At 40.9% G+C, this 16,016-nt stretch overlaps 1 protein-coding gene across 2 annotated transcripts in view; it reads right to left on the bottom strand.

Annotated features, from left to right (window-relative positions):
* The window catches only part of alcama (activated leukocyte cell adhesion molecule a), a 178,068-nt gene that overhangs the window by 3,291 nt on the left and 158,761 nt on the right, over nt 1-16,016 (bottom strand). For both annotated transcript variants that reach the window (XM_079565646.1, XM_079565647.1), the window contains 2 exons: nt 15,152-15,266; nt 11,404-11,517 (listed from right to left, as the gene is read on the bottom strand). In XM_079565646.1, coding sequence (XP_079421772.1) covers nt 11,433-11,517; nt 15,152-15,266 — 200 coding nt within the window. In that variant the 3' untranslated portion in view covers nt 11,404-11,432. The remainder of the gene's footprint in view (nt 1-11,403; nt 11,518-15,151; nt 15,267-16,016) is intronic.

The following is a 16,016-nucleotide window of genomic DNA, read 5'->3' as shown; positions in this document are numbered from 1 at the left end:
ATTGACTTAATACATTTTCTTTTTTTTTGGAAGGGAATGTGAGGAGGAGTGTGGGGGGGGGGGGAGCTCAATCATGCCTTTGGCAATAGATTGTCAAGGGCTGGACCTGGAACGTCGCCATGGTTACTGACCTTCAAGTGATGCCTGAAAAGTATCCAGACCCGCCAGAGTCACCAAGTTACTATTCAAGTCCAAATCACTCACGTCCTCATTGTTAAAGCGTCTGAGTCGAGGTACTAAGCTCTAGTCCAAGGCAAGTTTGAGTTTAAAAAAAAACAAAAACAGGGAGGTTATTGTCAGATATGTTGACATTTATGTATTTCTTTATGTATCATCCTGGAAGTCAGATTTCCTGTTTAGTTGATCCAGAGTTTTGCATGGTGACTGTGCCTGTGTGTGTATGTGTCACCGCCCACTCCTTGGTTGGACTTTGCTAGACACAGCATTTATGGAGAAAGTTTCATAATTAAACATCAACACCACATTCAATTCATTCTATACACTGTATAAAATGTGGCCTTTTTAAGATAATGCCTTTATTTGTCCCACAGTCTGGGAAAGTGGGTCGTTACAGCATTAATCAAGCATCAGTAACTATATTACAGTGATAATTATTTGATGTTTTTGTGATGTTTTATTTGCAAATGAGCCTGTTTAATAAATATATCAAAAAACAAAAACAATAAATCTATTATTAGCTAACAAGAAAAGCAAGCGCGCACACTTCTCACTGCGTTTTACAAAGCATTACGACTCATTTAGCTTCGAGATCATGTCTTAATAAGTGCATTTTCTCCAGTCTGAATGGTGCAGACTGCGAGAGTTCCGATGGTAATGAAGCGTTTTATGAACATGGCATTTCACTTGCAACGACGCAAGGAAATGGTGTGTTTGGAAATAGAGACAAGCAATTAAAGCGGGATTCACCGGCCACTTTATGAGGCGCACCTGTTGGACTTTGCAGAAACACAAGATGAGGGATTAAAGAGCTACATAAATAATCAACCAAAAACGTTAATGAATTTGATCCTCAAAGAATAAAAAATACAGAGGAGAACAGCATCTCTAATGATGGGCAGTTACACTTTAAGCCAGGGGTGTTTCATCGAGAGCTGAGGTAGAGTATGAGGTAGAGGGCCAAAGATCAGGTCAGTGCAGTTAAACATTTAAGGCAGGTTTAAACCGTGCCCCACACCTTTATTTAGCCTGGGAACCTGAATGTCACTGTCTCACAGTAACATTAGGTTTTCAGGTTTTAATTGTGTGGAATTATGAAACTTCCACTAAAAAGTACTAACTATGGAGATGAGTTAAATAAAGGTAAAAAAAATAAAATAAAAAAATGTAACAGGAAGACTGAGGGCCACCAAAGACTGGTCTAAGGACCGCATTTGTCCCCTATGCAGCACTTTTGGAACCCTTGCTTCAAAGCAGTACGAAGTAACTTATGCCCCTAGAGGCCATAAGCGCCACTGCAGGTGTCGTAGCAAGTTGCATTTTTTTACTCATTAATTGTCCGTCAGAGTAAATACTACGCTGACAGAAAAGACAAAAGGAGAGAGGGATATTGCACATCCAATTACACAATAGAGTTCATTTTTTTCACTCATAATTGGCTGTAAATACTGTTTAAGTGGCGCTAGCCCGCAGCTAGCTTTGCCAGTTAGCCTGTTAGCCTCTTCTTCATGAGTATATTAGTGTGTATTGGTTGCTCCGGTCCGGTGGCAGTCAAGTTGCAAACATGGTTTTCTGGCCAGAGACACCAGGGGGAGATGAAAGACCCTCCAATCATCCCATCGACACTTGCATTACCCCCAGAGGGACTACGAAAAGGATTTATTAAGCTAAACAAGTTACTTAGTACTGCTTTAAGCCATTCAATCCTGTGCTTCGTGAGTCTCAAATTTTGGTAGGCTACATGTACACAAACATTTACTCGTCCTACGTACTAGAATACATGTTTTTGTGATTGTGGCAATAAGTATCAGTCATAGCTGCATTCAAACCACTGGCTTATATTTTTTCATTCGTGACATTCTTTTATCCAAACGCTCTAACCACTAAGCCACTGGTATTCCCACATGTTCTTCAAGCCAAACCCAGTTTAGCGTCCAAAGATCAGACGTGATTAGGCATTCATAAAACGCCATGACTGCTAGTAAACAAAAACAAGTGTGCTTTGCGAACAAACTACATGACTTTCAAATGTACTTGTGGGGCCAACGCTCACTGCGATCGCACTTGTGAATAGTTTTGATAATGAGAAATTACATTTGGAGGAGAAACTAGACCGGACTGGCTCTAAAATATCTGGACATTCTGGCTTGTGTTCTGCTGCTGGCCGCCGAGCAACTCTCTGAACTAAAAATAGCCCGGCGGATTAAATTATTGTTGGCGTGCATCATCTCATTACGGACATGACTGGGTTCACTGTGCAACCACACACTGCTGCTGTAGCCGTTCCTCCGCGTCGCTGCGAGTAGTTCCTCTGAATGTCACATAGACGTGAGCGAGAGCAGAGGATGGCTCCGCGCTTGCGGTCGCCGAGACAAATAAACACATTAGAGCAGGCAGTCGAGAAAGTAATCAGGTGAAGTAGTTCCTTTAAAGTTTGATGCCGGCGATGAGTGCAGCCTGCAGTGCGTCGCTCTTCGCTGCTGGGCCCGCCGCGCTGTGTGAGGGAAGTGCACTGATTTATTAGCTCTAATGAACACCATTGGGCGACTGTTTAGATTCTGCAGCTGAAAAAACGGGGAGCACTCAACCCATAAAAAACATTCATACTATAAGCCTTGGTTAAAAAGGTTTTAAATGGGCCGTAATGAAGGTATAAATGTGGCATAAATTGTGTGTAATCACTAATGGGTGTACGGCGGGTGGCAAAAAGCATGCTTGACCTGTCGCTCGCTAAACAAAAAGCCTGCATATCCGTGGGGGATTTATATGCATGTATTGCAGACAGCAGTAAAATGAACAGTATATATTCAGCAATAATATAAATTATAAAAGCTTAATCTGAGACCTTACATGGTGAGCTTCAGACTCGCCCCAGGCCTCTCCTGCCTCCACTGAGCCCTCCCAGTCCGTCAGTGCATTGATTTTTAAATTTTAATGTTTGTTTTTGAAGCCCTAATGGCCACGTTCCATCATATCTGTCTGATCTGTTTGCTGATCTACCCCGCCCCTTTAATGGTCCTCTCAGATGGTTTTGCGTCTGTCTGGGTTCCTCTCTGTGGTGGGGACTAAACTGTGGGGCTACAGATACAGATTCATTCATTTTGATTATCCCATTGAGCAAGTAGTCTGCAAAGAGCATAACAAACAGCAAATGGTAGATGGACTCAACGTTTAAAGCGCTTTCCAACCTTTATCAGGCCCAAAGCGCTTTACAGTAAGGAACCAGTCACCCATTCACTCTCTCATGCATACACCAATGTACGCAGACACTGGAGGCAAGTGGGGTGAAGTGCCTTGCCCAAGGACAATGACAGAGTGCTTTTGTGGGAGCTGGGATGATACTGAGCTTTACAGTTAAAGTGATAGTCTGTAAGTTTGCAGAGTGAGGAGACATAGGGTGAAATGTGAAAGTAAACTCCTCCCCTCTTGGACCAGAAAGCCCTTCTTAGTTTGCAAAATGAGGAGAGCAGGAACAGAATGATCAAAAGTAAATGATCAAGCTCCTCCCCCTCCCTCCTGATTGGACCTGACAGGCTGGTTCACAGGAAAAGCACGTCTCATTTGTCAACGCGGGAGGATACTAGACTCTCATTAGCTGAAGAAATCTGGGAAGGAGGGACTTTACAAAAAAATATCAAAATGTAAACGATTTTGCACATTTTAAAAAAATGTGTAAAACATTTAGACTTCCAGACTATCACTTTAAGTAAGTGAGTAAGCAACAACGAATTTGCGTTCAGGTGTTGGGTTAGTCCTGAGCCACTGCGACTGAGCGCCGCCATTGTGGGCCAGTCTGACCAGCACGTTTTGGAATGCTGCCTTCTGTGCTCCTCTGAAACAGTGGACCACCTCCTGGGTTTGTCCCTGTTTCAGAGCGTGATGTCCTGCACTGGTCAGCACTTCTACCTCCTCCTTTCTCTTCCTCCTACGCAGCTCCCTCCGCCCCACAACAGCAGAGGTGGGAGACTCGAGTCACATGACTTGACTCGAGTCAGACTCGAGTCGCAATTTTCGGGACTTGAGACTTACTTGACCAAAGCTGCAAAAAGACTTGACTTGACCTGGGACTTGCTGTTTGTGACTCGAGACTTAACTTGGACTTGAGGCCAATGACTCTCAATGACTTGCTATGACTTTATAGAGTTATTATTTATTTGAGTGAAACTGTCGAAAGATCAGGATTCATTGCGTAAAAGCGGCGCATCTATGTTTACATATGGTAATTAGCCACATGCGTGTTCGGTTTCCCGACACAGCGCTTCTAATCAATACAGCGCCTAAAGGCAGGAGGAAATATGAGGTCGAAATAAGTGCATTAAAAGTTTTCTAAACAGAGTGAAGAGGTTACGGAGAGGAAAACATTTGAAACAATGGGCTGTACCTACAGCGCAGACGGAGCCTCCAGAACGACGATGCATAAGAGCTGGATTAATCAACAGAAATCTTGGGGGCTTTTCGATGTTTTAAGGTGTTCACACAAAGTTTACAGCATTTAGTGACAATTTTACTCATCCGCACACAGCCCAGTGACAGCGGGACTTAAGGCTATGCAGAATCTATTTTGAGCAGGGCGAATCCGAGTATACAGGGGCTGGGGCATTACAGGGGAACCAATGACAGAAGAACTGCCAGAAACTAACAAAAATAAAAATATTATTTTATATTTATATTTCAGACTGCAGGGAAAAGCAGCTCATATTTAAAATACTATATTTCATATTTTTTAAGTCGCCCCCCCCCCCCCCCCCCCCCCCCCGGGCCCCCTTCCTTAAAATGCTGTCCCAGCAATTTTGTACATAGACTGTTTATTTATAATACATATATTTTGAATGTTGTGGCGTTTAAATATTAATTAGACTTTAAATCCAAATCCATGAGTTTTTAAAAGTTTGATTTTAGCCTAAATTTTTAAAATTACGGTATCTTGAGAAAGCACTTATTATTTTTAAGATTAAACACATGAAAAGTAGACACACTGGCGTTTGTGACTTGAGGTGACTTGCCGGCTAAAGCAAGACTTGACTTGACTTGACAAAAGCTATGACTTGACTTGACTTGACTTGACCCCATGACCGATTGACTTGGACTTACTTGAGACTTGGACCTTCACGACTTGGACTTGACTCAAGACTTGCATTTAGTGACTTACTCCCACCTCTGCACAACAATCTATCACCATCTTCTGGGAAGAGCGTAGCTAGTAGTAAGGATAAGACTTGTGTGGCTTAGCTGTGAGTCTTGCCGGAATACCTCCTTGCTCCTCCCCGTCCCTTTTTAGTTTCCTGTAGCACCTCTTGTGACGCCTCCACTGTGCTGTAGGTGTAAGGGGCTTTTGGTGCCTCTTCAGTGTTTCAGAAGAAGAAATTTGACAGGACTAACCCTATATGTGCTCTATGCAATTTCGTATTATGACAAATAAACCACTTCATAGGGCGCACAACACAGAAATATAAAATATCATATACTGATGCTTGAAATGAAGTTGAGAGAACAAGAATTAAGGGGGGAACTCTGGGGCACAAAACGTTTTTATGGACAATTTTGAGCATAAGCATTATTAATAGGCTTCCGAAGAAAAATGCCACCTAAATTATAGAGTAAAATAAAGACAAAAGAGGGTATTTGACACGAAAAAGGAGCCACTGCCCAAACTGTCCCGCCTATGTTTAAACGAAAACAAAAGACTTGGTTCTTCAGTCATCTTTCACAGTTTCATTTTGTTTTTGTTAAGCCACACGCCTAATATAGCTTCTTTTTCCCTTTTTTTCACTTTTCTAATCCAAAAAACACTTGGTCTGCCCAGCGTTGTCGGAAAACAGCTCTATAAAAAGACTTTGACTAATTGATCGCCAATATAGTTAAATGGAATGGTTCCCAAAGAGGAGAATTGCAATTCTTGTTAGAAGGTTCTTTGTCTTCGCCGAAAGCAAAAATAACATAAAAAGATGAGCGGTGAAACGCGCATAAATTTAGTCACACATTGAGACATTATCACAGCGCAGTCATAATTGCAGAACAGCAGAGCCGCGGCTTTAAATTATGAAGCTGTAAAATTGATTTGTGATGTTGTGTTTTTATACTATAACAACTTTAATAAAACTTTTTGAACAAAGGAAGAGCGGAAAAATGTGACTATTGTCCTAATTAGAGTGTGAGGACCGTGACATTTCAGGTTATTAAACACTGAGCGCTCTGGAAAAGTCCACAAGCTTGCAAGTTATGATGCACCTGAATTCATCTATACAGGTCCACACTGGCCCCGGAAGTTTTAACTTGTTATAATGCATGAAGAGTTTAAAGAGTACAAATGATTTATGGCCATTTTAGTATTCCCTAAACACCCATGGGAGTCCTATTGTGAAGTACCCACTTCAATAAGCGCAGCAGCCTCCGTGTGGAACTATTCAAATAGATCCAATTATCACCACAAGCACTAAAACAGTTAGCATTTACACAGGCCAAGAGTCACACTAAGAAGCGAGAATATAACCACAATTAAGACTGAAGTCACACATTATCCATTCTTCAAACTGCGTACGTTCAGAGCCGTCTCAATTTATACCCCGAGTGAATCAGCCAAAGTAAAAAAACATGGCATTTCACTACTAAGAAACAACGTCTGGCTCGTACTATCGGTTCAAAAGCAGAAGCGTGTGGAAACAGGCTTAATTACAAAGTCATTTACTACGACAAGTCTTGTGTTGAGCCAATCACTGATGCAAATTTCTAACACATCCATCAAGCTCGAAGGAGAGACAACTTTATAGCTTATTGCTGTCACCTGTCATTTACTTCACCTGTAGATTTAGCAGAAGATGGAGCCGCTTTATTTGGTTTGCTATGAGATTTTTAGTAGTTCCTTTTGGTAATAATCTGTCTGTCACTCATAACGCCGGGCATATCTTTAAAGCATCTCTGTTTGGCCGGGACACCAAGGTGCAATGTCTGAATTTGCAATTTGACACGCCGTGGTAGAGCTATTCGATTTTTAACAAGATCTGAACCAAATACAGCTAGAGCTTTGCCACATCAGTGCGTCATCATGGAGACGACTTCCAGACTGGGAGGATTTATTTATCAAAACCATCTTCTTGCACTGCTTTGACTAAATGAAATTGGGGCCAAAGTCCACACATGATTTAAAGGGGCTAGATGCAAGTTTGCCATTTTATACTCATTACTGCCACCTCAGGTCATATGTGTAACTGCACCTTCTATATTAAGCTCGTGCATGAAGGCAATTCGGACCCGCAGTAACACGTTTTTGAGTGACAGTGCAGGATTTTAGAGGCAGTTGTGGTGAACAGGTCTGGGCTCATTCTACACATTAGCACATTGTTGGAACATGTAGGTGGAGGAAAATACATACATACATAAGGCTTATGGGCATTTGTTTAAAGACTATAAGTCTCAAGTGACATTTCTTGCAAATATTTGTGTTGTCAATATCTTGAAAGCGAGGGAAAACGGAGGCTCCGTAGGCAAGAGCGGACCAGAGCGGACAGGGGGACGACAGGATCTGGGATCAGCCCGACACAGACACCGCCTGTCTGTGCCACCACTTTTTAAATCATTTAAATTTGTCTTGAAATCACAGGGGAAAGTTTCAAAACAGTGTTGATGTTAAATAAAGTAAATTTCCGTCTGTCAAATTAGCTTTGTTGTTCACCATAAACAAATAAAGTAAATTTGACATAGCCTATATGTGTACGTGGATCTCTGTTACAATTAAAACAAAGATTTTGTTTACTCTCCACCTCGTTATTGACAAAACAAAACAAGGATTCTATGTTTTTACTTCTCATTCAGTTTAAATGTTCTGAATATCGGTGACATGAGGCCACAGCTTCAGACCCTGGGCTTTGTCCAACAGTCGCCTTCAAGGGTCAAAAATGTTTTTTCTCACATAGTTATTCCAACTATGTGAACAATGACTAGGCTAGTCGTCACTTTTGAAGCATCTCTACATATCGTTCAGGTCGTTCAGCTCTTTCCGTTTCTGTCTATCTTCTGTCTATGCAGCCTTGGTTGTAAAAATACATTTTATGCTAATATTGTAACAAGCTCCACGGCGACGAGAAAAACGCTTTAAATCATCAACTTTCCAGCGGTTAAAACCATAGAAATAAAAAGTTAAACGGTCCAAATCAGAGCCTTCTTCGTTGCTTTACGCTAGCTATCGATATTGTTTGGTAGTCAAAATAAATTCCATTACCCATAATGCAACGAGCGACCAGAGATGGGCATTCGGCTTATAGTCCCTTTAACACTGACTGATTTCAAAAAGTAAGTAAATGTAAACATAGTAGGTAGAACTTTATGCTTGTTGCATTGTTCAATTTACACGGTGACTAGTTAAAATATAACTGGACTGGAGATACAAACTGTTCTACTTTTGGTTGTAAGGCAATTTCTCAATATTGCTCAGCCCCCCACTGCTCAAATTGCTTGAACATGAAAGTTTGCGCTGGTATCACAGAGAGCGTGCAGTCCAATTGAATACCCCTGTTGTTTGTGATCCGCAGGTGCCGCTTCATAGTTAGAGAATGTGCGGGGTGATGGGCCAGTACAAGCTGAGACTTGGCAGAGCCGCCCGTAGGGTCAGCTTGTGGGCTTGTGGATAGGATTTGCGCTTCGGGCTCCGGAGAGGTCATGACCACTCCGCTCGCAGCACAAAGCAATCTGGGAGTTCTTCTGAGGTGAGTCACTTCGCCCCTCTGCTGCCAACACCACGTCTTACCCATCGCGCCGGGCAAATCCACCTTAACCCCCGAGTTAGAAGGGAAGGAATACAGCGTGCGGGAAGTTGTGACCGGAAACGTGTCATGAATGGGCTGCTTTAAAAGTTTGGTTCGGCTGCCTGACCTGAAAAACGACTACTGCTTTTATGTAGACATTGCTTGAATTAAGTATTTCATCCAGATTTGAGTCATATTTTTACAATAAGCTTCCACAATTACAGAAGATCCAGTGTTGCGTTAAGTGTTCTTCAAGATCTTGTATTGATGATGGGAGAGTGTGGCCACGGCACCATTAGGAGGGGGCGTGGCTTCGCCGAGGGGGAAAATAGAATCTTTAGAGAAACACAATTTTCCACTCTTTCCCACATAAATAGAGTCAAGTGTAAATCGGGCCATAAGGATATTTTCTCACAGCTGATTGTTCAGTATAAGTGAAAAAACGGCAGTTGTGGCTAGCGCTAGCTAACCGTTAGCATTAGCCCAATGCTAACATGAAGCATCAAGTTAGCATTCTCCGTTATTTATGCATTTATGGGCTGTTAAACCATTTTGCTCCTCTCCATGTCTTTGTATCTTTATTTAGTAGAAACTGTGTTCATAATTCAGCATTTGTTAAAGTATTTTTTTTAATAATTAGAGAAAGTTTAGATTTTTCTCCAAATTGTTTTCCCCCTTAACTGTTTTCAAATGTGACCATATATGGGTGATTCCAGAGACGCCGTCTGTATCTATACATGTGTTAAAATGATGTCTCATGAACCACTCTTTCACAATGTGAGCGCGATGAATCCTGGCATTGTCATCTTTGAATATGCTCATGCCATCAGGGAAGAAGGCATCCATAGATGGAATAACCTAGTCATTCAGACGGACAGGTGACTTTTGTGTGTGTCAGTTAATGTATATCAATCCAATGGAATAAAAAAATAAAAATTCACTTGCAATGACAAAAAAAAAACCTTATTGCACAAGAAATCATCAAAAACGATTCAAAATCTATTCAAATCAGGAGCAAATCTAGACTAGATAGAAGATAAAACAAATCTGGCAATCTTAATTTATTTAACATCTCTTTTCTGATTCAGGAGCTTTCCACCAGAGCAAAGTTTCAAAAAAATGTTTAGAGTTGAGGAATTCTTTAGCTCTGGGGGTAGGGGTACACCGATCCGATACTGGTATTGGATATCGGAGCCGATACTGAAAAAAATACGATATCGGGTATCAGCTACAAATGTCCGATACTGAACTGATACCAGGGCTTGCTATATATTATTGTAAAGCTATGAACCAGGAGAACCTCCACCAACGCGTTTTTGATTGCCGCACAAAATGCCGTGGTTAGCATCAGTATGCTAAAGCTAGCATGTTAACGAAAACTAAAAATAATCACTGCTGAAGCTGTTTGTATTTTAGTTAAAGAAAAAACTGATCTAACATATTTATATATGATCATGTCACTTCATGTAAGTTGTTTATATTAATGTAGCCTGAAGCCTGTCATATACCCAGGATATTTAGTGTAGAAAAGTCCAGTGATCCTTGTTGAATGTTTATCCAAGAGTTTATCAATAGATATAATTGATAATTGATCCGCAATATCAAGACAATACAATATGACTTTATTGATCTTAAAATGGAGAAAAGAGTGAATTAAATTTTTCACTTAAGAAAGTGGTATTGGTCAAAACCCAGTATCAGCATCTATAGCAAAAAAGCTGGATCGGTTCATCTCTATCTGGGGGGTTACACTGGGTCGATAACAGCTAATCGGAGCGCACCATATTAAAGTATACGCTAAATGTCATTTCACAAATCCTGTCATTATAATATGCTATTAGGTAATTAAACCTTGTTCCGAAGAAATACTGTGAATCATTGGCCAATCATTGGAGTGGACATAAAACTGCAAGCGAGTGCCAGGATCACATATCACAGCTGAGTTCCCTGTGTCTGACAGCATTTCTACTCCTGCCAGGCATCTTTATTAGAATCTCCATTATTATTGTCCATTTCATTATAAACAACGGGCACCTGTTATGAAGACAATTTATTTTCCACATCCTCCGTGCTGATTTGCAAAAACAATTTGTTGTAAAAGGTAAACTTCCGGCCAAATAGATGCTCTTGCTTTATATATATAGGTGGAATTTCCTGTCATATATTGTCTGTCCAATGCATTATACGTTTAATAACACTGGAATAACGTGGCAACACTTTACATCTCGTACTGTATATCCCATATCTAGCTTTGTCAACATTCTCGGTTGGGGGAAATGATTGAACTTGGCACAACACGCCTTGGAGAATTTCCAAACCCATTTAAAAATATTGGACTTTGTTGGCTAGTTCTTACACCAATTAAAACATTTATAAATAACTGTGTTTTATGGCAGCTAAATAAGGTCTTGAACTATTCACAGCTCTGGCCCGCTATATGAGAAACACATTTTTTAAAACCTCAAATGTGAGTAATGTTTAAAAGTACCTCTTTAATTCCAGTTAGTCCAGGCCTTTTTAAACAGTGTGATTGTTTTCTTCTAGCTTCTTGCTCTCCTCGGATGTTCCAACCTCCTTCTCGTTCGTCTTCCAGGTTCCTTGTCTGCACAGAATACACAAGAAACCAGCTACATTAACTTCTACTTCTACAATCTAAGAGTACTTAAGACGCAGTACTTTTCACTCGTACTTGACAAATATCCTTAAAGGGGCTAGATGCAAGTTCGCCATTTTATACTCACTACTGCCACCTCAGGTCATACATGTAACTGCACCTTCCATATTAAGCTCGTGCATGACGGCAATTAGGACCCGAAGTAGAGGCAGTTGTGGTGAACAGGTCTGGGCTCGTTTTACACATTAGGACATGGCTGGAACATGTAGGGGGAGGAAAATACATAATTTTAACATTTTTAAACTCTATATAGTCCCTTTAAGTGAAGTAATAGTAATTAATTCTTGGACTGTGGGGAAAACGATCTGGGCCTAAGTCATGAAAGCTGTTCAAGTTTGTACTTTTTGCTGCCTTTCTTTATCTGCTTTATTATATTGATTTTTTTTACAAATAAAAAGAATCATCAGAAAATCTTACTTGTATGCTCAATCTGTTACTCAGGACTATTTGTATATTGATCAAAAACCTACAAATCATCTTATGTAGCATGTGGATTACAAAAGGTACAACAATCACAACTCAACCTGAGCTGCCTCAATCTCCATAGACACATCAGCTACTGGAGGCCTGCAGTATATAGCACTCATTTGGATTTAGTTGGAGGCCAGGTGTTGGGATTTTGGAAGTGAGAGAGAGCACCTTTATGGGTTTATTGTTAATTGGTTTTCGTAATAGGATCCGACAAGCAAAAGTGTGGGGCTCATTCTGCTTTTGCGATTGGATGATCATCTCTGGAAAGATGACAAGATGCCAAATGTTTCTGCAATTGAGAGTGAATCAACTGTGAATGGTATATATTTTGTAATGGGTTTATGTTTGCTTGAACTCCAAGCCAAATTTCTGCCTTGGGAGATGAGCAATAAAGAAAACTGACCCTGAAAGTCTGTATTTCATTTGAACATGTATAGCTCATGGGGATACAGATAGATCAAGATTTTGAAATATTTATAAAGAGAGAGAGAGATATATGGAGAGAGAGAGAAATGGAGAGAGAGGGAGACAGGAGAGAGAGACAGGAGAGAGAGAGACAGGAGAGAAAGAGAGAGAAATAGAGAGAGAAAGACAAATAGAGATATTTGTTTTATTATTTAACCATATCTTTACTTAGTCTGTCAGAAAATCCTTTTTTTCCAGTTTCACATTCACAACTCATGCTATTTTACACAACGTATACACAAAACATAGAAAAAGACAGAGAAAGAGAGAGTGAAAGAAAGAAAGAAAGAAAGAAAGAAAGAAAGAAAGAAAGAAAGAAAGAAAGAAAGAAAGAAAGAGAAAGAAAGAAAGAAAGAAAGGGAGAGAGACAGAGATAGATATTGAAGTTTGTATGATCAGGACGAAAAAGCGATGTGCCTTGGTGTAAATCTTAAGTACCATAGATGTATTTATTTGTGTACGAATGTAAATGATAAACCCTTTATGACATCATGAACAATTTATATTAATACACCAGCATAGACTTATGCATCGGTTTCTTCCTTGAGTGTATGCTGAAAGTTTATGTGATGTTACTTGAATGAGAGATGAGGAGTAGGTTTATTATTATAAGTTCTTTGACCTTCTTCCTACTCCTTTTGAGCACAATAGTCTTGTTTGTGTTTTCTCTCTTCTGTAAAAATCTTTGAAATAATTTTCTGCTCAAATGAATAAATAAATGGAAAAAAAATAAAAATAAAATAAATGTGAAAGAGAGAGAGAGAAAGGGAGAGAGAGGGAGACAGACAGAAAGAGAGGGAAAGAGAATACTGTTTTTAGACTTTAGCTCAGCATTCAACACTATAATCCCACAGCAGCTAATACACAAACTGCTCCACTTGGGGATCAACACCTCACTGTGCAACTGGCTGCTGGACTTTCTGACGGGGAGACCACAGGCTTTACGTGTCGGCGGCAAGTCCTCCAGACCCATCACACTGAACACAGGGGCTCCCCAAGGCTGTGTGCTGAGCCCCCTCCTGTTCACTCTGATGACCCATCACTGCACTCCAAAGTACGACTCAAACCTCTTCATCAAGTTTGCAGACGACAAGTGTTGGGTCTCATCAGCAACAGAGACGAGTCAAACTACAGGAGTGAGGTGAGCCGTCAGACCATGTGGTGCACACAGAACAAGCTCTCTCTAAATGTGGAGAAGACAAAAGAGATTGTGGTGGACTTTTGAAGAGCGCGGATCCAGCATGCTCCTCTAACAATCAACGGTGCTGCAGTGGAGAGAAGTTCCTGGATGAGTACATCACAGAGAAGCTCTCCTGGACCAGGCACACTACATCACTGGTCAAGAAAAAAACTTCACAAGTTAAGAAGAGCCAGAGTCCCAGCCTCTGTTATATGCAACTTCTACAGAGGGACTATAGAGAGCATCCTGACCAGCTCCATCATTGTGTGGCACAGCGCCAGCACTGCCTCCTGCTAAAGGAGCCTCCAGCACATTGTGAGAGCAGTGGAGAAGATCTTTGGAGCCCCTCTCCCCTCTATTAAGGACATGTACTCCACCCGTCTCACCCGCAAAGCCGTCAAAATCACCAGGGACCCTACGCACCCATCACGCAGTCTCTTCAAGGCAATGCCTTCAGGGAGGAGACTATGGAATCTAAGGGCCAGTTCCAGTCGACTGAAGAACAGTTTCATACACAAGGCCATCGGGAAGCTGAACTCCCTGCACTTCCTCCCTCCCACCCGCCACTCCACAATCAAGGATGAGAGAAAGATCATTTCAAATCATTCACATGGCTTGACAAATAAAAAAATCTTGAATCAGACAGAGAGAGAAATAAAGAGACAGAGAGACAGACAGAGAGAGAGAGAGAGAAATAAATAAATAAAAAGAGAGAGAGAGAATAAATAAATAAATAAAGAGAGAGAGAGAGAATAAATAAATAAATAAATAGAAAAAGAGAGAGAGAGAGAAAGAGAGAGAATACATCCACTAATTTGTTATCAGTAAAGCTTGACTATATTCACTGTGGGTGGTGTGGTTTTGTACTGTTCATCCAAGCCAGATTTCTTCTTCAGGAGACCAGCAATAAAAAAATTGGATATGACCGTGTATATCTCATACAGTACATGGGGACACAGATAGATCATGATTCCGAAATATTTCTAAAGACACCGTGCATATGCTTCCTTTAAACGTATGTACATATTTTGGTTATTCCAGTCGCCTCTGCTGGTGATGCACCTTTGCTTCGGTGAAACCTCGCCCGCCCGCTGCAGACGACACACTCCGTCACATTGGCAGCGATCTGAAAACTTATCTCCGCTGCACGGGCACATCACTCTCTCTGCTCTCTCACACCTGTGCTCCATCACGCCAGGCAGTCTCCCCACCTGATAGCGCTGCCACAGCTGCTTATCACCGCACTGACACGTGTGTATCATTCGAGGACAGACGGGAGCATTTGTCCCATCTATTGTCTCTGGCTGCAAACTACCTATCGACCATATTATTATTCACTGTTTCTTGGCTGCTTGGGCTAACTAGAAGCAGTGCCGCGGATGCTCTGTCAGGCGCTCGGAGATGTGATTGTGATATGCTAATGTATGCATGGGGGAGTTACAGTACCTTGAGTTCTTCATGTAGAGCCAATAAATGAGTGCCACCACTGCAGCAGCGAGAATGAGGCCCACCACAACGCCGACTATGAGCTTGGCCTGGTCATCGGACTCTTCCTGGGAATCTGAGAAACACGAATAATATCAGCATTACTACAACGGCCAGCTATTCACTTCAGACAGCAGAGAGGGAAATGTTGGCTCTCTACGCCACAGTATTTCCAGAGAAATGTTCTTTTGAAAAAAATATATATTTATATTGTAGGAGAAATTCTGACAGGATTTTATACAGCAACACGATGCAATAACCAGGGAAAACCACTGTTGACTGCTTCTCAAGAAAAACACAAAGAAACATTTATTCACACTATTGTAATCTGGTTCTGTACGTTTTTGTTATATCAGTGGGATATGATCATTTTATAAAACTAAAGGAGCCAACCTTCCCTTGCTAACGGTCTCTACTCTGCACCTGAATATTACAACATTAAGGAATATTTAGTTTTTAATGAATATTCCTCGAGCACGAATCGCTTCTTTTCTGTTCACAACATCATTACCTTCCCGTAGCTTTAAGCTAAGATTCTTCAAGCTTTTGAAGCTCTATTTGTAACAAAAGCCAACACGGCTAAGTATTACTAATCTCTTCACATCTCTGCTCGGGCACCGTAATTAAACACACATGCGTCCATCTAATCTAAGCACAAAAAACAAATTAATGTTTGACCCAATCTTTACTGTTTTTGAGTGAGAATTTTATTTTTAATTTTGTTAGTTAGTTGTGGGCTAAACTTATTCTTAAATTAACGTCCTGATTCTTTTCTGTGATTATTAACACATTTCACATTCCAGCTTTTAGGGAGCAGAGTGACCAG

The sequence above is a fragment of the Gobius niger genome, assembly GCF_951799975.1.
Source record: "Gobius niger genome assembly, chromosome: 11".
Taxonomy (NCBI): Eukaryota; Metazoa; Chordata; class Actinopteri; order Gobiiformes; family Gobiidae; genus Gobius; species Gobius niger.
Note: the sequence above shows the minus strand (reverse complement) of the source record. Positions and strands in the feature narration are given on the sequence as shown.